General features: G+C 40.6%; 1 protein-coding gene across 3 annotated transcripts; it reads left to right on the top strand.

The window, feature by feature from the left end:
- The first annotated feature begins 337 nt into the window (after positions 1-337).
- Positions 338-25,422, top strand: fli1rs (Fli-1 proto-oncogene, ETS transcription factor-related sequence). 3 transcript variants are annotated; one of them, XM_041987932.1, is made up of 10 exons: positions 338-491; positions 11,065-11,270; positions 12,718-12,884; positions 18,020-18,223; positions 19,190-19,273; positions 20,865-20,936; positions 21,095-21,157; positions 23,394-23,441; positions 23,678-23,764; positions 24,091-25,422. In XM_041987932.1, exons 1-10 carry the CDS (start codon positions 474-476, stop codon positions 24,609-24,611), a joined length of 1,470 nt encoding a protein of 489 aa, XP_041843866.1. In that variant the 5' UTR covers positions 338-473; the 3' UTR covers positions 24,612-25,422. The 3 variants fall into 3 exon arrangements, with proteins under 3 accessions (XP_041843866.1, XP_041843868.1, XP_041843867.1); XM_041987933.1 differs by lacking the exon at positions 338-491 and adding an exon at positions 521-988; XM_041987934.1 differs by lacking the exon at positions 23,678-23,764.
- The last annotated feature ends 398 nt before the right edge of the window (positions 25,423-25,820 follow it).

Genomic DNA, 25,820 nt, shown 5'->3' on the forward strand with positions numbered 1-25,820 from the left:
TGATGTCCACCTCACTCCCACACAGTGTGCGTAATGTCTCCAAAATGTCTCACAAGATTTACATTGTTATTCAGAGAGCACTTCTACTAAAACCACCACAACAAATCAAATTAAATGTAAAACAACAAAACAGCGAAGTGTTTGGTTGTGACCTGCTGTGAATGAAAAGTAGCGTTTTGTTGGCGTGCAGGAGGTGTTGGTTTCATGAGAAATGGCTTCGAAGTGACTTCACTTCCCAATTTACAGGGCGAGAGAGAGAGAGAGAGTGAGAGAGAGAGAGAGAGTGCGAGAGCGAGGAGGGGGGTAAGAAAAAAAACTTGTCATCCGGTTATGGTCTGTGAGCAAAAATTGTAACTGCAATGGTTTGCGCCATCGAGCCAATGCGCGTCTGCATGAATTGAAGAGCTTAGAGGCCTAAATTAACAGCCACTTTTACAAATCGACTAAATGACAAAGAGCGCGAGGCTGCTGCAATGGACTGTTCGATAAAGGTAGGAGTTTGGTATGCTTTTTACGCGGCTGTGGAGATGACAGGCGGCCACCCACACCAGCCTCTGTGTCTGCTCAGTGAGAGAGTCGAGGCGGTGATGCGAGCTCCCCACTCTTTCCTTCTTGTACAAAATTTCCTCTTCCTTCCCGTTCGTGGTTGTATGTCGGCTCTATAATAACACAACTAACCACTACATCTTTACACTCAGATAAAAACACTTATTGGTGGCCTCGCTACACGCGTAAAAGAGGAATTTCCAAACGTTTCGGTTTTTTTTCTTCTAATTGCTGCGTTTAATCGAGCTCGTCGCGGGCAACCACGGAGCCACTATTAAAACTTGGAGGGTGAAATTACTCAACATTCATCGGGGCTGATAAACAGTTTTGATTTCTGTAGCGGAGAATGAGTTAATGAGAAGGATGCAGGACTTTGCAGGTGTCCCTCAAGGCGTCATGGATCAAACTGGAGCAGGAGGATCGAATTTCCAGCAGATGACTGGTATTTGACATTTCATACTGTTCCACCTGTTCTTCAGCTACAAAACCAGAACAACGCAGATGTTTCACCTGCGCAGAAAACGGAGAAATTAAATGTATTTAGCACTAAAATCAAACTGCACAACAATCCAAGATTTTTTTTATACATATTTATTTTTAACAAATGTTTTAAAACAAATCATAGAATTATATGCAACGCTGGTTTCTGACTTTCATTTTCTTCAAGATTATTTATTAATGTATTTATTTTATGAGTTGCTAGTTACCTAATTTCGGGCTGGAACTTGTACCAGTTACCTGATGGGCCTTTTGAAAAGCTGAATTCTTGTATTAAAGTCAGATTTTTGTAAAATTTTGTAAAATGCTGCGGATTAATACACTTTGATTTGTTTAACCTTTTAAAGAATGTGTTTTGATCCATTCTGTGACCTGAGTAAAGTTGTTTTCGTTTTTTTTTTTTTATGAAAAAGAGAGAATAGGCTCATTTAAGGGCCCGTGCATGAAACATGGATTAAACATTTAACCCCTTTTATCACATTTAGGTTACGTGCTGATGTGGATGTGAGTTATTATTTATCCAGATGCTTGTTCATTGGAGTTTGCGCTGCAGATTGCGTTTGAGGTTATTTTAAGAATAATTTATTGCTGCAAACGGGAGCACTTGTCAGGTGTCGTTATCTGAACTCAGCAGGCTTCCTGTCTCAAACCTCAGACTTTCCGCGCACATTTCCGCTCTCTGGACCCGACTGAAAAAATGTGAAACGCCAACAAAGCCTCGCCAGAGAGAAACGCTGTGGACAGATGGTCGGGGACTTGCATTGTTTCACGTCCACGCTGCGCGCGCTCTCTCAAGCTGGAGGCCCCGGCTCTGCTGCAGCGCGCGGCCTGGAGGGGCCCTGCTGTTGCCGGGCTCCGAGCTGTGAAAACCGCACCGTTGTTTATGCAGCAGAAAACGCAGCTGCTAGGGCCTTTGCAAAATCAGCTCAACTTAACTTTTACTTCTCTTTTCTTGGCTCAAAGACGGCGAGCACGCGCGCTTCGCCTTTTTAAAAATGCTTTGCACAACTCCACCCGAGGCCTGGAGGCTGCAGCTGAGCGTGTCTGCGTGAGAGTCTCGATCCAGTTTAATATCCTCAATCAGGAGCTGAGACCAGAACGTCTATTGAGCTAGAAAAAATACAAAACGAACAACCTACTAAAAAAAAAACAAAAAAACGAAAACTGAATTTAAACAGGGGCTCAGAGAAAAACACTTTCAGTTTCTAGAAATACAGATTGGTGAGCGCACCAGGAAACCCACAAATAATCAAAAAAGTTACTCGTTAAAAATCCTCATTTAAGAACCATAAGTAAAAATACTTAAAGTCGAACATGTAAACAACCCAAAACACTATAATTTACTTTATTTTACTGAAATCAACAGAATCATCATTTAAAAAGCAGATTTTATAGGTGAAGTGAAGACGTGATGATTTTCTGCCAAACAACTGAGAAAACTGATGGTGAGCCTAACTGTGGTTCAGTTTCATCCCACTCCTTTCCCGTTTTGGGAAGTTTGTTTCTGACCTTTAAGAAATGCAATAATTTCAGTTGTATTTACTCTGTTTCACCAAAAATAGTTTTTATACCTTGGCTTTATTTCAGACACAGAAATCCATGAAAATATCCAATAATTTAGAATAAAAGAGCAAAAACTGGCATAGAAGTATATGGAAATATGAGAAGAAAGAAGATAAATATTCTTGTTTTCGTCACCATTCCTAAAATTTAAATACAGTTCAATCAATTTCCTAAATAAAAAAGGGAAACATTACAAAAACCCCAAAGCTGAGTGCTCCTTTTTGTGTCCTGTGTTGCATCATGTGGCTTTTAGTGCCCATTTTTCTAGTTTTACAAAATAAAGATCAAATATTTAGTAGATCAACAAAATGGAAAACAAAGAGAAGTGAAAATAAATGGCTGCAGACGTTGTTCAAAAAGCAAAATAAAGACAGATAACATGTAGTAATTATGTTTTAGGTCATAAGTCTTGTTTTGTTTATTAAAACTATCAATTCAAACATTTATCTGACCACAAATTTGCTGTGAAATGTGTGTTTTTATGATTCTGGAGAAATAATTTATTTTTTATCATTTTAGGCAGGCATCGTGTGACTACTTATTATCTGATTCGGGGACGTGTTGTAATATCCTTTCTGGTAAAAAAGATAAAAAAAAGACAAAAAAAAAGACTTTTGGTTAAAGTGAGTTAAAGCCTTAAATGATTCCAAGTCCAAAGCAAACCTGGTTAGATGTGGTTAAACTGCTAGTCAACAAGGCTGAACATCTGTGATGTAAACAGCCTGACATCCCGCTCTGAGCTGCCGGCTTGGGCAAGACTGCATGATGCAACCCGCAAAGCTGCTGACAGAGAACCATGTCAAAAGTTTCCATGCAGGACTTGGTGTTTATACTCTTGCAGCAGGTGAAATAAAAGTGTCCGCCATCACGGCGAGGGCGAGGGGACACTGGGGCAGTGCTGGCTTTCAAGAAGGTCATGTTTTTAAAAGCTGTTTTGTGTCACTGAGCAACAGGCTGAAACACACTGAACAGGAAGTCAGTTGTGGCATCAGCGGTCAGGCCACATTTTGGTATATTTGTATCAGTGTGCAGAGACGACACAAAGACGGAGAGCGAGCAAGAAGATAAAGACAGAGCGGGAGAGTGTGTTCATGAGCTTGTCACTCAATTTATTGTCCTAAACAGTAAAAAGAAAAAAAAGGAGCAACTGCAAGTCAGATCGTATCAGTGCTGGGAGCCAAAAAATATGAGAAAAAAACACTTTATCAAGGGCTTACTGGAACACGTTTTAGTAAGAATATGCTGTCAGCAGCCTGTTATCCCGCCTTCAGGCCTCTGTTTCACTTCTGCACAGAGTTAGGAGCTCTGCAGTGTGACAACACAAGTTAAACGGTGAAATCAGCTGAGGAAGAAAGCATTCAGTGCAACACATTTCACATAAAAAAGGCTTTTCTGCTTTTATACGAGGAATGGTTTCTTTAATCAGTGCTGATAACATCAGGGTGAAGTCAGTAACTAACCATAAAAAATGCTTTAACCTCTCAAACGTTTAACACAGCTTGACTTCATGTTTAGCTTAAAGTTAAACGTGTTGCAGGGAAACTCCCGTGATTTTAAACATCACTGTGCAGAGGATTGCAAAGTGTGGGTTTCTGGCTGCATGAGGGTTGATAAGTTGTTTCACACAAAGCTGACAACTAGCAGAAAATCTCAGGTTATGAGGTAAAATAAATCAGTTACAGCTCAGGGCTACTTAAGCTTCTATGGATTTCTTTAGTGGCATAAAAAAGTGTTGATGGAAAGATGTTCGTGGCTTCGTTCCATCAGCCCTGATTTGCTTTTAACTGGTTCAGATATTTGCACAGAATTCCAGAATTTTAAAGTTAAAAAGTTTTAGTAAACAATATTGTGCAAAAGTCCAGATTTCCTTAGATTTTTCTTCTCTGGTTGTGATCAATAGTTCTCCAGCTTTCTGAAGGTCTTATTTTCTGCTTTTTGTTTTTGCATATTTTCAATCTAGTCTTTCTACTTGACAAATTTTACCATTTATGCATAAAAAAGGCCCCTATGAAGGGATGAAGCAGAGTTAAACACTAGTATAGCAAAGAAGTTGTTTTTAACTGCTTGTTTAGGCTCTTTGTTTCCAGCAGCCTGTCACAAAGAGACAAACCCAACCAACCAACCAACCAACCAACCAACCAACCAACCAACCAAACAAACAAACAAACAAACAAACAAACAAAAAAGAAAAAAAAACCAAACAGATCAGACAGTTTGACAGAAAACAGGATTTTAGCAGCTGATTTTCAAAGAGCTGGAAACGTGGCTTAACACAGCATGGAGGCAGAAACTAGACCCATGGAGGACAAAAGAAGAAGAGTAAGGACTAAACAACTATTTACAGCCGATGAACAGGATCTGAAATTCAGAAAAGACCTGAACCAGGACCTGAAAGGTGCATTTGGACCTTCATTTGATCCATCAGGAAGAAAAGGCTGAGGTAGGTCACATGACACAAGAAGTGGACTGAAGATCAGTGGAAACAGGTCTGATGGTGGGATGGATCCTCCCCAGAACCCGGACCTCAACAGGTCTGATGGAGGGATGGATCCTCCCCAGAACCCGGACCTCAACAGGTCTGATGGAGGGATGGATCCTCCCCAGAACCCGGACCTCAACAGGTCTGGTGGATCCTCCCCAGAACCCGGACCTCAACAGGTCTGATGGATCCTCCCCAGAACCCGGACCTCAACAGGTCTGATGGAGGGATGGATCCTCCCCAGAACCCGGTCCTCAACAGGTGTGATGGATCCTCCCCAGAACCCGGACCTCAACAGGTCTGATGGAGGGATGGGTCCTCCCCAGAACCCGGACCTCAACAGGTCTGATGGATCCTCCCCAGAACCCGGACCTCAACAGGTCTGATGGAGGGATGGATCCTCCCCAGAACCCGGACCTCAACAGGTCTGATGGAGGGATGGATCCTCCCCAGAACCCGGACCTCAACAGGTGTGGTGGATCCTCCCCAGAACCCGGACCTCAACAGGTGTGATGGAGGGATGGATCCTCCCCAGAACCCGGACCTCAACAGGTCTGATGGAGGGATGGATCCTCCCCAGAACCCGGACCTCAACAGGTCTGGTGGATCCTCCCCAGAACCCGGACCTCAACAGGTCTGATGGATCCTCCCCAGAACCCGGACCTCAACAGGTCTGATGGAGGGATGGATCCTCCCCAGAACCCGGACCTCAACAGGTCTGATGGAGGGATGGATCCTCCCCAGAACCCGGACCTCAACAGGTCTGGTGGATCCTCCCCAGAACCCGGACCTCAACAGGTCTGATGGATCCTCCCCAGAACCCGGACCTCAACAGGTCTGATGGAGGGATGGATCCTCCCCAGAACCCGGTCCTCAACAGGTGTGATGGATCCTCCCCAGAACCCGGACCTCAACAGGTCTGATGGAGGGATGGGTCCTCCCCAGAACCCGGACCTCAACAGGTCTGATGGATCCTCCCCAGAACCCGGACCTCAACAGGTCTGATGGAGGGATGGATCCTCCCCAGAACCCGGACCTCAACAGGTCTGATGGAGGGATGGATCCTCCCCAGAACCCGGACCTCAACAGGTGTGGTGGATCCTCCCCAGAACCCGGACCTCAACAGGTGTGATGGAGGGATGGATCCTCCCCAGAACCCGGACCTCAACAGGTCTGATGGAGGGATGGATCCTCCCCAGAACCTGGTCCTCAACAGGTGTGATGGATCCTCCCCAGAACCCGGACCTCAACAGGTCTGATGGATCCTCCCCAGAACCTGGACCTCAACAGGTCTGATGGAGGGATGGATCCTCCCCTGAACCCAGACCTCAACAGGTCTGATGGAGGGATGGATCCTCCCCAGAACCCGGACCTCAACAGGTCTGATGGAGGGATGGATCCTCCCCAGAACCCAGACCTCAACAGGTCTGATGGAGGGATGGATCCTCCCCAGAACCCTTTCCTCAACAGGTCTGATGGAGGGATGGATCCTCCCCAGAACCCGGTCCTCAACAGGTCTGATGGAGGGATGGATCCTCCCCAGAACCCGGACCTCAACGTTATTAAAGCAGTGTGGAATCAGCTGCAGAGAAAAGATAATGAAATAAAAGGCAGAAACATCCAAAGAAAAGCTTTGGAAAGTCCTTTAAGACGTTTTGAGACCTATTCCTGAAGACCACTTAAAGACATGACAGGAAGCTTCTAGAGGGTTCAGACTGATGAAGGAAAAAGCTGCTCAGACCAAATATTCACTTTGAATCTCATTAGAATTTGGCAAACTCAGTTTTATTAATCTTTACACATTTCAAGACACGATTGCACAAGTTTGCTCAGTAATACGAGCAGCAATGAGGGTTTTAGACGCCATCATCTGTGTATTTAAATGAAGTGTGAAGCAGGTTAGACGGAAATTTAGCTTTTTAAAACAAACAAACAAACAAAACCATTTAGTTGTGCACGTTTCTAAAAATGAACCTCTTACACTTCAGCAAACGCTTGATGCAGCAGCAGGCTGCTAAAATCCCACGCAGTGTTGACTGTCAGCTCGTCTGCAGCGTTGAGGAAATGCCAAACTGTGTGCCATGCATTAAGATGTGGTTCACAATGCACGAGCAGCCACTAAGCTAAAAAAACAACACAAAGAAAGAACAATGTGATGGCGGCACTTCAATCAAGTCTGCACTCTGTCCAGTAAACCAGACCCCCTCAATGCAGCTCTATAGGGTTGTTTTCCAGCATTAAAGTGACCCACATTTGAACAGTGTACCCCCCCACTCCCCCACCATTTCCTCTCCCTTGGCCTGTGCCAAAAGGTTCCTGTGCACATGGCGGCCTGGTTTCCTGTAGGCCACTGAAAAAGCACAGTACTGACGTACGAGGCCCAAAGACAATGCTCAGCTCCTCTAAACAAACATGCATTGCACCCGCTTGGACCGCGGTGGGCGCTTTGCACATGCACACACTTCATTTAACCAGCAGACAGTACAACAGGTCCATGTTGGCCCTCCTCAGTGCGTGGGATGATTGTGCCATCTTAGGGTGTTTTTGGGCATCAGTGCAGAACACAGGAAGCTGGAGTTAAATCTCAATTAGACTCCACCTTCAGCTGACAACCCTCCCAACTGCAACCCCGAGCCTAACGACAGCATAAAAGTGTGGTTAAGGTTACTGATGTTGTTTGTGATTACACAGCCTCCTGGCTGCCTTCACACCATTTGTGAGCGGTTGATTTTTCACTTCGCTCCTCAGTGTTTTTCATAGTGGTTTCATATCCTGCGACTCTCGTTTGCCTTCAGCATGCATTAAGGTTTGAATCACTCAAAGGATTCATGTTGAGTTCAAAGCATTTACAAACAATTATTTTTAGAAAGTTAAAAACGATTTACAGTTTAAATCTAGAAAGAAGTGAAACTGAGATAAAGGTACCTTTAATTAATTAATTTGAATAAAAACAAAGGGTCATATCCATCTTGCAGTCATACATTTATTCATGATTCAGCTCATATGCTATGAAAATGTACACAGCTCCAAGTTTATTTTATGTCACGGAGTGGAAGAGAAATATGTTCCTTATAATTCCTGTTTTCTTCTGCGTTTATTGCTGCAAACAATTTTACTGATGAATAACCAAAATTCATAAAAGAGTTTATAAAAACGGTTATAAATCCGACTTCACATGACAAAAATCTTCATTAAACTTCAAACATGCTCAGATATGCCCCATATCAGCATTTCTGACCCAACATGTGACAGTTTCTTCAAAAACAGACAAAAGTCTGTCCTGGGGTCAGATCAGTTCCCAGATTTAACACCCAACCACCGCCTTCAGGTTTTATTTCCGTTCACTGCTTAGGTTTAGTTTTTCAAACAGATTGGTGAGGTTTAGGAAAGGATAATTATTTATGCTAAAATGCTAGAAGACAAACAGTCTAATCTAAAATGAGAGTAATGGAAACTAAATCAGATTGAAGTACATGCCGATAATATCAGAGATTTAATCAACTGATTTAAACATCAGTTTTATGTGGAACATAGAAGTTTCTAGGACATGGCCCAATCCCTCTTCCTCATTTTAACCCTAATCCCACATGTTAGAGAAGATAATGAACAACTAGCCATCAAAATGTTCCCCAAATGAAAGAATCATCTTTTTCCCTACAGAGGGTGGAGGAACGGGACCTAGACGAGGAATTGTGACTGAGCCGTATAAACCTGTTTGTACTGTTGTGATAATCTGGCACAAATATGTAACAAAGAAAACAAATCCAGAGCCCTGTGGTCTTTGTTGAGATCTAGGTTTATATATCTATGTCTGGTAAAGTAAAATATGTATGTGGTTAATGTTTTAAGATTGAAGCCGTTTACATATCAAAATCAGATATGAGGGAGTAATCAGATTACTGTAATAACCCGATCTGACTCATCTACATGCACTTCTGACATACGGTTTTTATAACACCCGTGTCTACGTTTTCCAGTCTTTTATTGGATTTCTTTGGGAATGAGTTCACAGTAAAAACGTGCCATTTTCAAAACATCCAGTCTCAGTGGTTCCCACGGTGGTGGCTGCTGATGGGAGTGGTACCTAGTGGTTACAGAGTTGGGCCTGGGTCTGGAGGACCCGGGTTGAAGTTGCCAACAGAGGTGCCAACAGAGGTGAACAAGGCCCTTAACCCCCCAACTGCTCCCGATATGTGGCAGCCCACTGTATCTGTATCTACTACAGATGGATAAAATGCATTAACCTTAATTCTCAATTAAAAAGACTGTGGGAGCTAATAAGCAGCAAAATGAACCAAATATGTTTATACTTCGAAGTCCCGCTGCTGCACGCCGTCGTCTTTGCCCCTGCGGTGACTTTTTAATGGAAGACAGCACAAACACAGAAGCAACGCCGTGTTTGCACATGTGTAGATGGAAAAAATACACAGATAAAGTATTTAGAGAAGCGGTGTTAATCTGATTTCTCATAACTGGATCATGGTAGTTATCTAATGAAGGAAATCAGATTATCCTGTTTACATGATCATTTGAATTATCTGAAAACTCCAGAAATCAGGTAATGATCGGATTTTTGGTGTCCGCATAAACAGGATAAACCAACACACTGCAGACAATCTTCTTCTTTGTTTTCCCTTTTTTCAATGATTAGATTTAATTTTTTTTTCTAGGGGAACAAAAAGTGCTTTGGTCAATAAAACTTTGTCCACATGAACACATAATTTTAACATATTTATTTATGATTGTTAGAAACAAGAAGTTTTAATTTAATACAGCTCAGCTTTACTCACAACAAATATATGAGTCAATTAATTGAGATCCAAATAAAAGAAATCCACATTTGTCCAGTTTATGATAACTGCATTCATACAAGCATACAATTAATTAAAAAAGCTTAGCTAAGGAAAACCGGTGGATTACATTGAATCTTCAACAAAGTCCCCCATCCTGAGCATGGATAGGGCAGTGGAAAGGAACAACAGGTTTACAGTGCATCTTTATATTTAAACATGAGTAAACTTGCAGGAACAAATTCTTTCCCATCACAAAAAATAAGATCTTTTACTGAATGTTGTGAGAGGTTGAGAACCAAACCCACAAACCTCCAACCAGACAAGCCCAAAAGCCCAACTTTATCCATCGGCCCCACACAGTGAGACTGAGACTGAGCTTCCAGTTCCCTCACAGGTCTCGTTTTCCCATCAGAGCCCATCAGGGTCAGAGCTGATAAATGCTCATGTCTGCAGGGCTGTTTGATAGTTAAACACCTAAAATCCAGATGTTGCTGCTGCTGCTTTGTTTTGGACCAGTCTCAAAGCGGGCTTTAAATCTACATTGTTTGCCGCTTTGCTGGTCCTCATTTTCGTCGTCAGTAGAAGCAACATGTTTTTAAATGCAGGTCTCATAATAACTGTCTGGTTATTTATTTATTTACTTTTTTAGTTTAGTCTCCCCCAACGTATTTTTCCTCTCCACCGCAGAGCTCTATTGTTGTCTAAAAGCATTAAAAACATAAACAGAGCCACATTCCTGAACTGGTCCTGTATTTCCATACACACTGTAATCTATTTAGACTGAACCCCACATTCATCTTCCTGTTACTGTAACTGCACACTTTTATTCATCCACAGATGTAAACAGACCCAAACAAATGCACAATTTTCTATGACAATATTTATTAAAAGAAAAAAAAAGTTTAATAATTTAAAGAAAACAAAAGAAAACAAAAAATCCTATTTTCCATCTTCGGTAGAGACAAAAATATGTCCCGACATTTTGTCCATTTTTCTTCTTCACTCAGACTTTTAGAAAAAAATGGAAATCTGTTTCTGAGGAATTATGCTGCCAGGTTTGATTTCAGATCTTGAATAAAAAGTTTGATTTTGCAGACTTGTCATTCCTAGCTGCTCATGTGCAGGACTTTCCAGGGTTGCAGCTCATTAATGGCCCCCAGTGACGGCTGTCTCTTTGTTGGACAGGAAGCCTTGTCTGTGGTGAGTGAGGATCAGCCCATTTTCGAGCCGTCCTACACCGCAGCCCCGGCCATGCACATGAAGACAGAGATGACGTCACCTGGCGGGTTCAGCCAGACCTCCAAACAGAGTCCCGAGCCCACAGAGCCGGAGTGGGTGGGGTCAGTGGCCCAAAACCATGGGAAGAGAGGCGAACACGTCAATGGGACCAGGTGAGTCATGACCAGAGACAAGGACAAAGAGAGAAACAAAGAGGGGGGTAGAAGGATTCCTGGACGATGTAACTTCCATGGTCTGTGTCGACACTCTGGGTTTTTCCCAAAACTGTTTACTTATTGTCCATTGTTGTGTTTTGCTCATTTAATCTTTTTAAATCCCCACGTATTATCCTGATGGTTTAGTTCTTTTCTAACCTTGGAAAACCTGAGGTCCCCCAAATGGAGGACGCTGAGAGGAGATGGCCAAACTGTGCCAAAATAGCCATTTTGGAAACCTCGTCTTTAAAGGAAAACTAGAATCCATTAGATTCTCTAAGTTTGTCCTGCTTCACTTCATCAGTTTGTCTTTACAGAAATAATAATTACATATTGTTCTAGGACCTGACAGGCGACCTTTGAGCAGAGGTCTTAAATAGGTACACATGCCTGCACAAACTAGAAAACATTCAGCTCATGTGCACCTGCTACATGCACACTAATGCATTTAGAATTAAACCACATTTTTACATCACAATGACTATTTTGATTCTTTTAGACTTTCCAATGCACATTTGTAGCAAATGTTCATGTAATACCTGCCAAAAATGTAATGACTTTGGCCATTTTAAACGTACTAAAGTAAAAAATGTATGTATTGTAGTGTTAGCTGAATATTATTTAGCTTTATTTAGAAAATGTAATAACAGCAGTTGATAATATAATAATAAATAGGACTTTGTTTCTTGGACATAAAATATTTTGTGCAAGTTGCTCATGAAAAAAGAAAAAGAAGGAACGGCAGAGCATGCCACTCAGCTTTCTCCCTTTGATTATCGTTTTGATAAATCCTGAACTACTGGCTGTACATAATGTTTTTGCTTAGATATAAATTCATAATGCCATGTCCATGTGTCTGTTGGATGAAATAAATTTACCACATTTTTTAAGTTTCTCAAGTTTATTGCTAAAACGATTCAGACCTCATTTAAAATGGTAACTAACTGGAGTTGCTTTTTAAATTTAGAAATATTTAAAGAAAAAGAAAAAAGAAATGGCAAGTTGTATTTTCTACACATTTACTCAGATTGTATTTTAACCCTGCAAGGTGAACATGTTTCCTTTTCTATGCATGGTGTAACAGTATTTGTTGTGGTGCAAACTATTTTAATTTAGTGCAGCATGAAGTTAAACTTGCAGTTCTTCACAAAAACTACTTTCATGTACTTTTGCAACTGTTTTCCACTAAAAATCTTCAATTTATCTCCTGCTTAAAGAAAACACTGCAAAACTAACTTTGCAGGTAAAACTGAATCTGTCAGAAAACAGAGCCTACAGTAAAGTCTTAACTTTAAATGGCAACTCCTTCCAGTCGCCTAAAACTGAATAATGAAATGTTTAGAAAACATCTAAAAGGGTCAAATTATTTCTCAAAAGCACTTTGACCAAACCCTCTTTGTTCCAGCCGGGAGTCCCCAGTAGACTGCAGCGTCACCAAACGCTCCAGACACATGAGCAACGACGGGGCCTCGATGCCATACCAGGCCTCGTACGCGGAGCCTCGGGTTAGCCCCCAGACCGCCACCCCACCCAGCAACACCACGGAGGAGAAGAGGGTCATCGTTCCAGCAGGTAAGCTGAATCCTGACACCAGACCGTCCTGACCAGGGGACGCTTTCCTAGCAGCTGGTGCACACTGGGCTTGTGTATCATCTGTTCCTGAATCAGAAGACGACATGCGTTTTCTACATGCCATAACACTTCGTTCTACATCCAGCATGCTGCCGTGGCCACCACGCCAAAACAAAACAAGCTCTCTGGTTGCCTGCTTCAGCATGACATCAGGGTTTAAAACGAGCCCTGATGAAAAAAGTGTGAAATCTAAAGTGTAAATTTAGTAGTCAGAACTGTGATGTTAGAAAGAACAAAGAGGAACAGATGTATGGTTAGCAGGCGTGGACATTCTCATTTTTAACCTTCCTACTTCTCTTTTCACTCAGAAGGAGAAAAGACAAATAAAAATAAACCATTTCTGAAATGATCCTGATGTTTCTGGTTCTGATCAGTTAATTAAGCTAAAAGAAAGAAAAACCCGGGATAAGGATGCTGTCCTCTCCTCCCCAACCGGTCCAGGCAGGTGGCCTCCTTCCCTGAGCCGGGTTCTGCCCGTGGTTTTTCCTTCCTGTTAAAAGGGAGTTTTTCCTTCCCACTGTCACCCCTTACATGATCAGGATGGGGGATTGGATGGAAGATAAGCTTCTATACAATCTGTTGGTTTTCCTCAACTAGGCTGTTATTTATTATGAACCGGTTTGAACTGATTTGTCTGTCCTGAGATGACATTGTTGTGAAGTGGTGCTATACAAATAAAGCTGAACTGAAATGAATATGTTTTTGATATTGCCAGCAAATCTAATACCAAGACCACCCTAAAAGAAGTGGGAACTTCACAGTTAAGTCCTTTTATATTTGACTAAATTTTCCCATCAAGCTGTTATAAATCCATGCCAATGTGTATAAATCCAGAGATGAATAGATTCCCTGGAAAGAAATTAACATTTATCTGGTAAAACCATCTTTTTATATGAATTTAATAAAGGTGTATAAAATAAGCTGTATTGTTAAAAATACCCGAGTACAACTTGTTAAAATTAGTTAAAAATAGCTTAAGTTCAGGCATCATCTTCCTGACTGGAAGCACAAAGTAAAGTTGATTTCCCGTTTCTCTGCAGCGGAAAATCACTGATACAAGAGTTGGATTTTACTACTTCACTTCTAGTATCTAACGTAGCCTCTAAACATAGCACATCCTCCTGTCGTCTCCACTTCACAGCTTACACACTGACGCAGGTTATCGTCTCATCGACGAGTTACAATTCACGTAAATTCCAACCAGATTAATCAGTCAGTCACCAGTGGGTTTATTCTGCTGTATAATACCCGGATGCTGCATCAGAGCAACATGTGTTGAACAAGAACAATTGGGCGCTGAGGGTGTGGTGACCACCGTCCAGGGCTGAAGCTGAAGTTAACATCACACACACTCATTGTTCGCTCCTGGAAACCAGCCCCCTGAATCAGAGTTAATGCGTTTCTGTGGATCAGCTCCAACTTAATGATTAAAAACTTACCGTAAAAGAATTTGACTGCATAGTACCGACAGTGTTACTGCCAGTATTTAACGGTTATTTACTGTAATTCATTACAACATTAGTGGAACGTAATCAGAGAACATGACTGAAGACTTTACACAATTTAACTCTTATACAGATGCTGTTATTACCAAATTACTTTTTATATTCTTACAATAAAACAAACCTGAAATATTATATGTTCTCTCATCAGCTTCAGGTATTTCTGTTGGTATACTGTATGTCTATTTTTCCAAATAAGCTGGGAGACTAAAACTTTTACCACTCGTAGTGATGCCATTCCTTCTAACAGCAATTAAAACTGAAGAAGAGTTTGTGGTGTCATTTTCCCTCTTTTATTTCTTGCAAATACACCTTGAAGTTTGGGGCTGTGGTTGTTTCTAAACATCCTCTAACATCCTCTACTGGGGACAGGTCAGGGCTGCAGGCAGTACCCTCCTCTTCCTCAGCCACGCTGCTGTAATGTAGCAGAATGTGCTTCTTCATTGTTACGTTGACAACTACCTGGAAAAGATGTGGTTTTGAAGGCAGCATATGTTGCTGTGAAATCTCTGAGCTTTTCTGTTAGGAATCCTCCTTTTGAAATATGTTTTTTTTAATTCTAAGTTGCTTTTTGTTGGCTTTGTTGCAGATTTTAAATGAAAGATTGGGCTGAAATCAAATCAAAGGAACACAACATGAAGTAACTTGGGTTAACACTGTTAGCATTTTCCCTAATGCCCTGTCTTTTTCCAATTTAAGGGTGTAAAGTCTCAAAAATACATCTAATGTGGTGAAAAACCCATCAGTAACTGAGTGTGTGTCTGCTTTATGCTAATAAAGTGGTGTACTGTTACAAGGTTAGTCAGGTCAGAAGTTAAACTACAATAATAAGATGCTAACTTTTACTAAAGGATTAAAGAAGAACGTTTTAGGAGTGAATAATGGGTAAGGACAGATTTAGGTCAGCTTCACACTGGAAATGCGGCGTGTGTTTTATGCTAAATTGATGTGCCGCAGCTTCATGTCCATAATCAGGTCAACAACTTGTTTTCGGCTGTAGATTCAAAGTTTTGTCTGGTTTGTGGTTGATAAGACCCACAAAGTGAAGAAGCGAAACATAAACAGCTTTAACTTCAGAACAGTCACATTTAGATGCTTAGGTTGACTGAAAATCATTGATTACCACCATTACAGGCAATTATTTTATTTATAACGTCCATCCAGTTTCAGGTTCAGGAAGTAAACCCAGACATTCCTCATCATCACTCTGCAGCTCTTCTTGGAACATCCCAAGGCATTCCCTGACCAGAAGGGATCTATAAACCCTCCACCGTGTTCTGGGTCTGCCATAGGGTATCCTCTTGGGTGGAGATACCTGAAAGACCTCCATAATGCTGCTTATATGAACTCAAACCAAGTTTTGATGCTATATTTGCTAAGAATTGCTTCCCAAAGCAGTAAAAATAGGTCCCTATGTGGCTCAAGACGGGCGTCTCCCACTCTGTTAACAGGGGATGTTGGGGTCTACATAGATGGCCACTTCAGTTTCTTCACCAGAAGAAATTGGAATAGGGTCAAACAGATTTTCCTAGCCTAGAGGACTAATTCTTTCATAAGGACAGTCTACAGCAGGGACGTATAATTTCAGTCCTCTATGCAGGTTTCAGATTTTTAACCTGCACCATCACACCTGATTGAAATGAATGGATCATAGCACTATGTAACTTTCCGACCTTAAGAAATGTGTGCCTGGCTCATTTTGTTGGCACACTGACATTCATTGTGCACAGTTCCTTAGCCGTTGTTGCCCTGCAGTGTCCCAAGGCTGAAAAATCATACTTTACAACTTTGAGTTCCAGCCTGGAGGATCACATTACAGCTGAGTTTAGCTTTGCACACCATGTCACACGCTAGCAACCGGAAATCAACTCACTGGCTGTTTTAAACTCACTGTAGATGATTTGTCGAAGAGACGCAAGACATTTTCAGAGGACAAGGGGAGAAGAAATAAAGGGACAGAGCAAGTAATAAGACAATAGTCAACATTGGACTGACTTTTACTGACTGGAGAGATCTCAGGGAAGAGACAGGATGTAGATGGATGCTGAGTTAGCTGTTGTTAGGGGATGCCTCACTGGGAAAAAAGTTCAGGAGTGTTTATTTAACAAGATTGTGCAAAACTTGACAAACTGTTGAAGAGATCAATTTTATTTGAATTTGGGGCATTGGAACAAGGAAACATTTAAAACCTGCAGTTCAGTGGTCTTTTAGACATCCCTCCTTTACAGTATCAGAAAAAGCTGACTTTCCCCTTTACACAGGATGACCTGTGAATACACAGCAGGCTCTGTGGATATCAGAGGGTAGGAGGGTGCAAGCCAGGTCAATAAATCTGGTCTGTTTTGGAGCATTCAAGGTCTTCAAGAAAACCAGCAAAATTTTAGAGTCAGTTTTAACTCTGTGCAGGAAGTTGAGCAGAGGTTTGATGTATTTTCGTCCCACAGTGAGTTTAGCTGCAGTATGTTAACATGTGTGAGGCATGCAAACTTAACTTGGATAAAAATGTGTAAATCTTGATATTTTGCAAAAGCTGTTTCTTTGCAACAGGAACCTTCTTATTAAACTGAATAACACAATACCTGACCTCACAAAGCCACATGCAGCAGCATGCACCCCCACTCTGCATGTGTAGATAACAAGGCTTTCCTGGAAACGTATTACAATCATAGCTGGCTACTAACAAGAAAGCTTCATAACCAACAGCTGGAAGTTGCTATACCATGAAAAAATTAATACTTCTGTTTTAAATTAGCAGGTTAAGTTAGTATTTGGAGTAATTTTAAATCATGCAGTTAGACATAACATAGATGATACAGTGTCAGAGTTGAACTAAAAATTATTCTTTTAGACTTTAGATAAAAATCTAAAATTGAGACCTTGTAATATTTTGCATACAGCTGCATGTGTCAAACACAATGACACATTTTTTACCTGTGACCAACTTTTCCATTTTTATGATGTGGTTCCACCCATCCGACCACCTACTTCACAATCTAGATCAGAAAAAATGCACATCGAATTCAGGTTTTATTCAGCACTTTCAAGTCACTCAAGCAAATCAGCTGCAGCTCAGTGTCCCTGTATGACGCTCCTCCGATCCACCATCAACCGTTGCCATGTCATTGCTTCATCCAAGAAAGTCAAACATCAAGCATCAAATTAGTCAACATTCCTAAAAGAAACTTTAAAGTTTAACAAAGTTTAAATGCCACACGAGGGACAAAAAAGAATCAATAAAGGTTTCTCGGTCTTCATATTCTGGAGGTTTCCAGTTCCCCCTTTCCCCCACCATCTTCAAACATAATGTGGAATAACTCATCTGAAAGTGTTTTTATTGTTAAACTCTGAATGTTTCAGTTTCTTGAAATGTTTGCACAGGAAATCGATTCTGCTGCTGATCAGCTCAACCGCAGTAATTAGAATAAAACTTCAACTTCCTGTGACTTCTCTTTAAAAAGCATGAAAAGCAGAGCGGCAACAAAGTGTTTGTGCAAGTCAGAAAAACATGCAAATCCAAAAAAGTGTGGTAGTCTGCACTAAGCACATCTGCCTCTCTTTGCTCTCTGATGCCAGATCCCGAGGTCTGGACCCAGGACCATGTGCGGCAGTGGCTGGACTGGGCCATCAAGGAGTACGTCCTGGAGGAGGTAGACGTCATGCTCTTCCAAGCGATGGACGGCAAGGCCCTGTGCAAGATGACCAAAGACGACATGATGCGGCTCACGTCGGCCTACAACGCAGACATCCTGCTCTCGCACCTCAATTACCTCCGGCAGAGTAAGAATCAGCACTTCTGAGATGCCCCTCTGCAGCTCACAACATTGTTTGGCTGCTGGCTCTCATTGTTCTGAGAAAAAGCTACGACCTTCAGTCTCTTTAATTATGCAGACTTCAGTTTTAGTTGCTTCTTTATTTCTTTTTGACAGAAGTAAAATTACACTACGACAGCTCTAAAACATTTCCTGAGAACAATTTCTTTTCTTTCTACCCGAACTAAATGACTGAATTATCAACATTAATGTGAGATAATAAAATGAGACCATCTCAGTGTGAAAGTCGGAGGACATCAGTGTTTTGTTTTGTTTTTAATTTCAAAGACCATGTCGTCATATGAAGCTAAACACTGTTGTGAACCAAATTTCTGGTTTTGAAACTACTGCTCCTTTGCTCAATCATGCTTCCTGTTTGACATAAAACATGCATGTCATTGTGATTATGAGTCTTTGCTGCATCATTGTGTCTTTGAATGAAGACACAGCAGTTTGGCGTCTGGAAATCACTGCTGTCATCTTCTAGTTGGTTTTTAAAGGTTGCGTCACATCATCTCTGCAATTATGTGCCAGTGTTTGGAGGTGTCTACCAGTATTATTGTGATTATGGGATCTCTCTGTATATAAAATATCACAATATCACAATACACAGCTTTAGTCTCTACAGCACAATAACATAACATTTGAACTTAGATTATATGAGTTTAATATATTGTTAGCTTCAGAGCATAAGGCTTAAGCCATATAAGATTAGAGGAGTAATATTAGGAGAGTAGTTAGACAAATATCACAGTTTAGCCAGACTTAGGAAATTATGCTACGATGCCAATAATTAATTAAATCATCAAGACAAAAGGAAAAATTTCCCATGAAATGTTCAGACTGCAGGTCCCTTGAGATTTTAGTAGCATCTCATTTACCTGGATCAACTTAAGGTCTTATTCTTTAACCTTTTCTTCCCCATTTGTTTCAGGTAGCCCCACATTCTCCTACTCCACAACTCCCACCAACAACACACCACCACCACCTCCACAGCCCAGACTACAGGTGAAAGCAGGTAAGACTGTGTCATCAGCTTCTTGTAAACACCAAAAATTTGAACATTTTAATGAGCTTCAGAACTTCTCAGCAAAATGTTTTCTTTGCTCACTTTGTCTCCATGTTACGAAAGCAGCCGAGTTCCTTCAGTGTTCTTGTGTTTTATACTTCTGGTTGCTTCACCTGTGCCTGTGGTCACAGCAGCCTACAGATACGCTGCCATCCCACAATTCTTAACCCTCAACTGTGACACTGTTGGAAATGTACACAAATGTAAAAACTACTAGTTTTCTTGTGAGACTGAGCTGCTTTTCGTCTCGTTATTTGGATATTAAAAAGGTTTGATGTGATAAAGTCAGACAGTACTAGAAGTTGTGAAAATATTGGGTTTGAGACTCTAAATAGCATGAAGGTTTACACCATATCCTGCTTCAATGTCTACAAATACAAATTTATTTTTCAGTTTTCTCTCACATGTGAAAACTTTAAAGCTCCAGAATGTGGTCCAGTCTGTTTTGTTAAAGAAAAACAAAAAACAGATTGTTCTCCACGTCGGAATCAGATTAAACTTTGTCAAAATATGTCAGCAGTGTAAATATATATATATATATATATATATATATATATATATATATATATATATATATATATATATATATATAAAACATTTAGACAATCACCTTCACCCCCTAAACCTAATTTTTATTAGAGTGCAGTTCCACACAGTTGTAACTGCAATCACACACACACACACACACACACACACACACACACACACACACACACACACACACACACACACACACACACACACACACACACACACACACACACACACAGAAAACCTATCCAGTAATGTTTCACATGAAGGCATTTTAAAATGCTTCAAAGTTTAAAGAGATAAAAATCATCCAAATTTCACCCACAAAAACAAAATCTAGAGATTGGAGAAAAGTAAAAAAAAAAAAAAAACAGCTGATGTGTACAAGAAAAACAAAATCTGCAAATAATCTGAAACAACCACAGGATCCATTTTCTGCAGCATTAGTAGTTATTCTAACATTTTCCGCACTTTGTATATCTTTATGTGATCAGTTGAGACTCATTAAAACGCACATAAAGAAAACTATTAAAGAAAAACACGTTTAACTGCCACCGTTTCCTCCGAGTCAGACACTCAGTTCAAGGTCACTAAAGCAAAGTGAGGAGCTGCTTGAATGATTTATTAATGTAAAAGAGATAACGTATTACAGTTTCAGGATCACGTTACATAGTTTCTAAAGTCTAAAAGCTTCCTGAGCACAACATGAACCTCTGTTGACAAAAACTGTGATGAGTCCAAAACTCAACAGCCAGTTTCAGACAGGAAACAGCTGCACCGACAAAGGAAATGGGGGGTATGGGTCCTGCTCCTGGGACACAATTCGCAATCTTGTGGCAACAGTGGTGGCCCAAACAAAAGAATGCTCACCCAAGAAACGGCGGGTCATCTTCAGACCTTCAAACTCTTATCATGTTGGTTCCTTCCTACAATGGCCGACCTGTGTCATTGTCCACTTCAAAGACTCATTGTGGTCATCACCGTCTGGTCTGATTCTTCTTCTGTGCAGAAAGCGGTTTTGATGAGATCAGCCGCAGGAACAGCTGGACAGCAAACACCATGACTGCTGCAGTACCTAAAGGTACGACGGCAACACCAACGTAGATATGAAACTGATAATCATGATAGGCTTTTCATGCATGAACTCCAACTAGTTTTGCATAGAGATGAACTCTGTTTGCACAACTATGTCACAGCTGAAGATCAAACAATCTCAGTAAACTGGTTCTTCCTTTCCAGGTTCTTCCATCGAGCACCAGCACAGCACAAGAGTTACGGAGCCGGCACCGAGAATTGTGCAAGGTATGAAGAACACTGGTGCAAAAGATATGAACTGATGTTCCGCTCAGGTTACAAATTCATAGTGTTGGTAACACTGGAGGGGTAGTACGGTACGCTGGTAGTAACTCTAAAGATTCAGATTGTACTAATGATGGCATTCTTCTATGGGTATTTATTTTACTGTAATAAACTTTACACTCAAGACGAGATGTAAAATGACTACAGAAGATGGAAAATTAAAATTATGTGTACACGTAATCTTTAAGATGAAGGGACTTAGTGCCAAGTGAGGTTGGCTGGAAAAAACAAAGAAAAATTCTAGCTGGAAATAAAACCATCTAACATTTTATCCATTTTTTTTTTTACTATATTTGTTATCATCATAAATAATAATTATATAATTAATAAACCCTTTCATGCATAGTGTCCACTGGAATGGGAAACTATTTACAAGCTGTTGTATGTCCATGAGCATATTTGGAAATTGGTCATCAGTGAATCATTTAATACACCACCACCCAGTAGAAACAATAAATGACCAAGGCTGGCTCAGTGATAAACAGGAAATTTTATAGTATATCTATTGTAAAAATAAACATTAATTTATTCTCTGAACCGCTTAGTCCATTAAGGGTCGCAGGTAAGCTGGAGCCTATCCCAGCATTAACAGGTGAGAGGCAGGTACACCCTGGGAAAAAAAAAACAAAACATTTTTTGTAGAATAGATTAAAATAAATAAGTAAAATATGTATGAGAATAATAGTATCACTTTGTCTGTAGAAGAAAAACTATTAAATGTGATATACAATGTAAAAATCCATTTATGAAAGGGTTCAATTAAAAAATCCTTTTAAATTAAATATTATTGTGAATTTGTTACATGTTTAAACTCTGCAAAGCTTCAAATTTTCTAAAGTTACCAGAAAATTGTTTAATTTCAGCAGATATTTTCAAAATCTGAAGCTATGAAAAGTTTCAAACAGTGTGCTGCAGGAAAGGACACAAATCTACATGTTCTGACCAGCAATGAGAAGATTTGAGCTTTTTTCTTGTCAGATTCAACACTGACTGCATGTTTTTGTTGATTTTGTCAACTGGTAAAATTTAGACATTAACCACCGTTTGGTTAAATTTAGAGCAACATGACTCACCTCAAAAGCAGATCCTTACATCTACTAGAAATGGCCTTTCTCTGGCTTAACAGGTGACAGGTGCCACGCCTTCTGCAAGAGATACAAATAGAAACTTCCACTGAAAAGCAACACTTTAAAAATCATGATGGGTATCCTAGGAAGTAGAATAACTTGTGATCTTCAGCATCAGATGGTCTACTTCATGTTTTAGGGTGGTGACCACAGACACATTAGCCTGACTCATCTTGAATGTCCTGAGATCAAAGTAGTGCAAACAGCTCTAAATAAGAGGTGTGGATGACCAAATTAATAGGTGTGCATGACCACATGCTACTAGCTGATGTACATGTTTATTTGGGTGGGGAAGGGAGTGTGAGATCTGATCAGACGTGAAGCTAAACATAGGTCAGAAGTTTGCACAGTGGGGACATCGTCTATGACCCAAAAGAAGTGTGCTTAAAGTTTTTTTTCTCTTTTTTAATACAAGTAAAAATAAGCAGATTAAATCCTTTCCTAGCCTGTTTACCCTAAATGCTTTGTGGGCTCCTTCAAGCCTGTGAGCTCTAACAGCATGAAGGAATGGCATTCATCATCATGTTGCTTGTTGCAGTGGATCCCAGTTTCAGAAATAATTAGGCTGGTTTATTATTTCTGACTACATCATGGACATCAGCCCATAAAAGTGGCACAATCCATATTATCTGCCAGCTAATTTGCCATCAAGTAGGAAACTTCTGTCAGTGAGTTGTCAGTTTCAGAGCCACCATATAAAACAACACAACTCTAAAACATGTTTTCTTAGTGCATGCACCCAGATGTTGTGTTCCCATCAATGCAGATTAGAGCCAGAGATGATAAATGCACAAAGGGAGACAATTTGATCCATCTTCATGTATAGCTTATGGGTTGAACAGGATTATACAGCAGTTTAATGCAATATTACTGTTGATGTCACCACTTGGGAATCAGCCTTAATCCCCCCCTTTTTTTTTTACCTACCTACATGTTTGTAGTTCATGTAGTTCATGTTTGTGACAAAACCAACTGTTTCACCTTCATTTCAAACTTTCCTTTACATACAAATGAATCATGTGCTTAAAAGATATCCTTTTTCTCCTTTACAGATCCATATCAGACATTGGGGCCCATTAGCAGCCGACTGGCCAATCCAGGTAAGAATCTAAGCCAAAAGATAAGAGACATGAACAACACAAATGAGGCCTTTACACTGTCTGCTTTGGCACCATGAGAGAAAAGCAAGGAAGGGCTGGCGCACACACTCTTTCCAAAATGGCGTAAACATAAAGCAACACTTGTTGTGTCAGCAGAATTGCATCATGCTTATGCTGAGACAAAATCGGGCTTCCGTCTCACCAAAATGACTGTTTGCCCTGCTGTTTCCTCACAGAAGGCCAAGCCCTCAGCTCATCCAAGAACCGAACAGGCAAACAAAGTCCATACAAGCTCCCTGACCCCAGCGCTCACAGGCCTGTGGGTAGGTTTCTGCCCCAATGTCTGTCTCCTCCTCCAAGCCACACAGTGAAAAGGTCACATTTGGTGGGAAAAAAAAACTGACCTGGTTAATGTTTGGTCCTGTAAATGTTAGAAATGTAATGCAGCCACAACCAAACTGAGAACTTTTTCCAGGATCCTGATTAGCTCCAAGAATCACAGTTTGACATTTAAAATGCTCTGCTTTTGGCTTGAGGTTTACACAGAGATTATGTCCTCTAAGTGTTTTACTTCAAAGAGGTTTATGGACAAACTGTCCCTGGTAACTGTAAATTTATTCAATGCTTTAATTCTTCATTTTCTTCCTAGGCTCGGGGCAGATCCAGCTGTGGCAGTTCCTGCTGGAGCTCCTGTCTGACAGCAACAATGCCGGCATCATCACCTGGGAAGGCACCAACGGCGAGTTCAAGATGACCGACCCGGATGAGGTGGCCAAGCGCTGGGGAGAACGCAAGAGCAAGCCCAACATGAACTACGACAAGCTCAGTCGTGCTCTGCGCTACTATTATGACAAGAACATCATGACAAAGGTGCATGGCAAGCGCTATGCCTACAAATTTGACTTCCAGGGAATCTCGCAGGCACATCAGAACCATGCCGCAGAGGGCGGGATCGTTAAGTACCAGACTGAGATGTCTTATGTCCAGCCCTACCACAGTCACCAGCCCAAAATGAACTTCATGGGTGGCCATCCAGCACCTATGCCCGTCTCCCCTGGAAACTTTTTCGGCCCTCCGACGACATACTGGAACTCACCAAACAGCCCCATCTATCCTGGGTCAGCCATGACCAGACACCCCACTCACTCCCACCTGAGCTCGTACTACTGAGGACGTCAGACTCATCTGAACGGGACAACACAGGAGAGGAATCCAAGTGTGCTCCATCCTGGCGGCACCTGAGCTGAACCCCGTCTGAAAGGCGATATGACGCTAAGGTCCATTTTGTAAAAGGCATTATGACTTTGTCTTTAATACATTCCTTCCCAAAGAAACAAATGGGCAAAAAGACACGAGGGTTGCACTTGTCAAACAGTTTATCAGTACACATTGAGCACGCCATTGGGTTCGCTTTGTATACTCTGTTATTCAGCGAAGATTTTTTAACTTGTTTGTAAGTAATTTGTTTAATAGCACCTGCTATAAATACAAAAGCCATAGCTGTGTGAGTAGCATAACCTTTCCTTTCACTTTAAAGGTCACAACTAAAGGTAATACATTTGACCTGATATGATTTTTTTTTTTTTGTAAAACAAAAAATTGTACAGAATGGTTTTCATGTAACAATAAACATTTACACATCATTTAAAGCTAAACATTATGCTTCTGCCTTTTTGTTTTACCTCACAGTAATTTAAGAAGTTCAAACTTAAAAGTTTAGAAAATTCAGGGACAATTTAAGATGAAGATGATCAGTGTTTCAGTGTCGTTATGATTTGACCTCACACAATGTGCCACCATTATTCCTAATTTTATGTTTGACTACCAGCTGGTACACAGACATAAAATCTACTACTCAAAAAACAAACTACTCAATTTAGTCAAGTTACTTTAAAAAAAAACTGTTGCTGAACAACACATTAAACAAGAAAAAGGAAATGTTATTAGGGCAAAAAAAAAAAAAAAAAAAAAAATCTAAAAGTGAAAAACAGGAGCTTTATCATTGAAATACATTCAATTCAAAAAAGAAATAAAAATAAAAACCTGAATTCTTACAATGGATATGAAGTTGAGATAAAACTAGGAATCAATGAGAGGGAAGCCTGGCTAACACCACCATTAGTTGTGTGTGTTATGAAAAAGTCTTTCAAGACAATTTATTAAAAATGTGTTAACGTTGGATAAAAACCAGTTAAAATATCTAACCACCAATTTTTTTGTTTCATGAATTTAGAACAAATATCAAACCAGACTCGTTTTTTTATGCTTTCGCATGTTTAAAGCTGCTCAGACTGACATCAAAGCTCAGCAGGAAATCACCAGTGAGTCCAAAGATTATTTTAGTTTTGTCTCCATTATAAAACCCAAAAATTAAAAGGC

This window comes from Melanotaenia boesemani, chromosome 6, assembly GCF_017639745.1.
Source record: "Melanotaenia boesemani isolate fMelBoe1 chromosome 6, fMelBoe1.pri, whole genome shotgun sequence".
Lineage (NCBI taxonomy): Eukaryota > Metazoa > Chordata > Actinopteri > Atheriniformes > Melanotaeniidae > Melanotaenia > Melanotaenia boesemani.

Coding starts and splice junctions, on each gene's coding strand:
- fli1rs (XM_041987932.1), top strand. Junction 12,885..18,019: donor GAGGGTCATCGTTCCAGCAG/GTAAGCTGAATC, acceptor CTCTGATGCCAG/ATCCCGAGGTCTGGACCCAG. Junction 21,158..23,393: donor GGCACCGAGAATTGTGCAAG/GTATGAAGAACA, acceptor TCTCCTTTACAG/ATCCATATCAGACATTGGGG.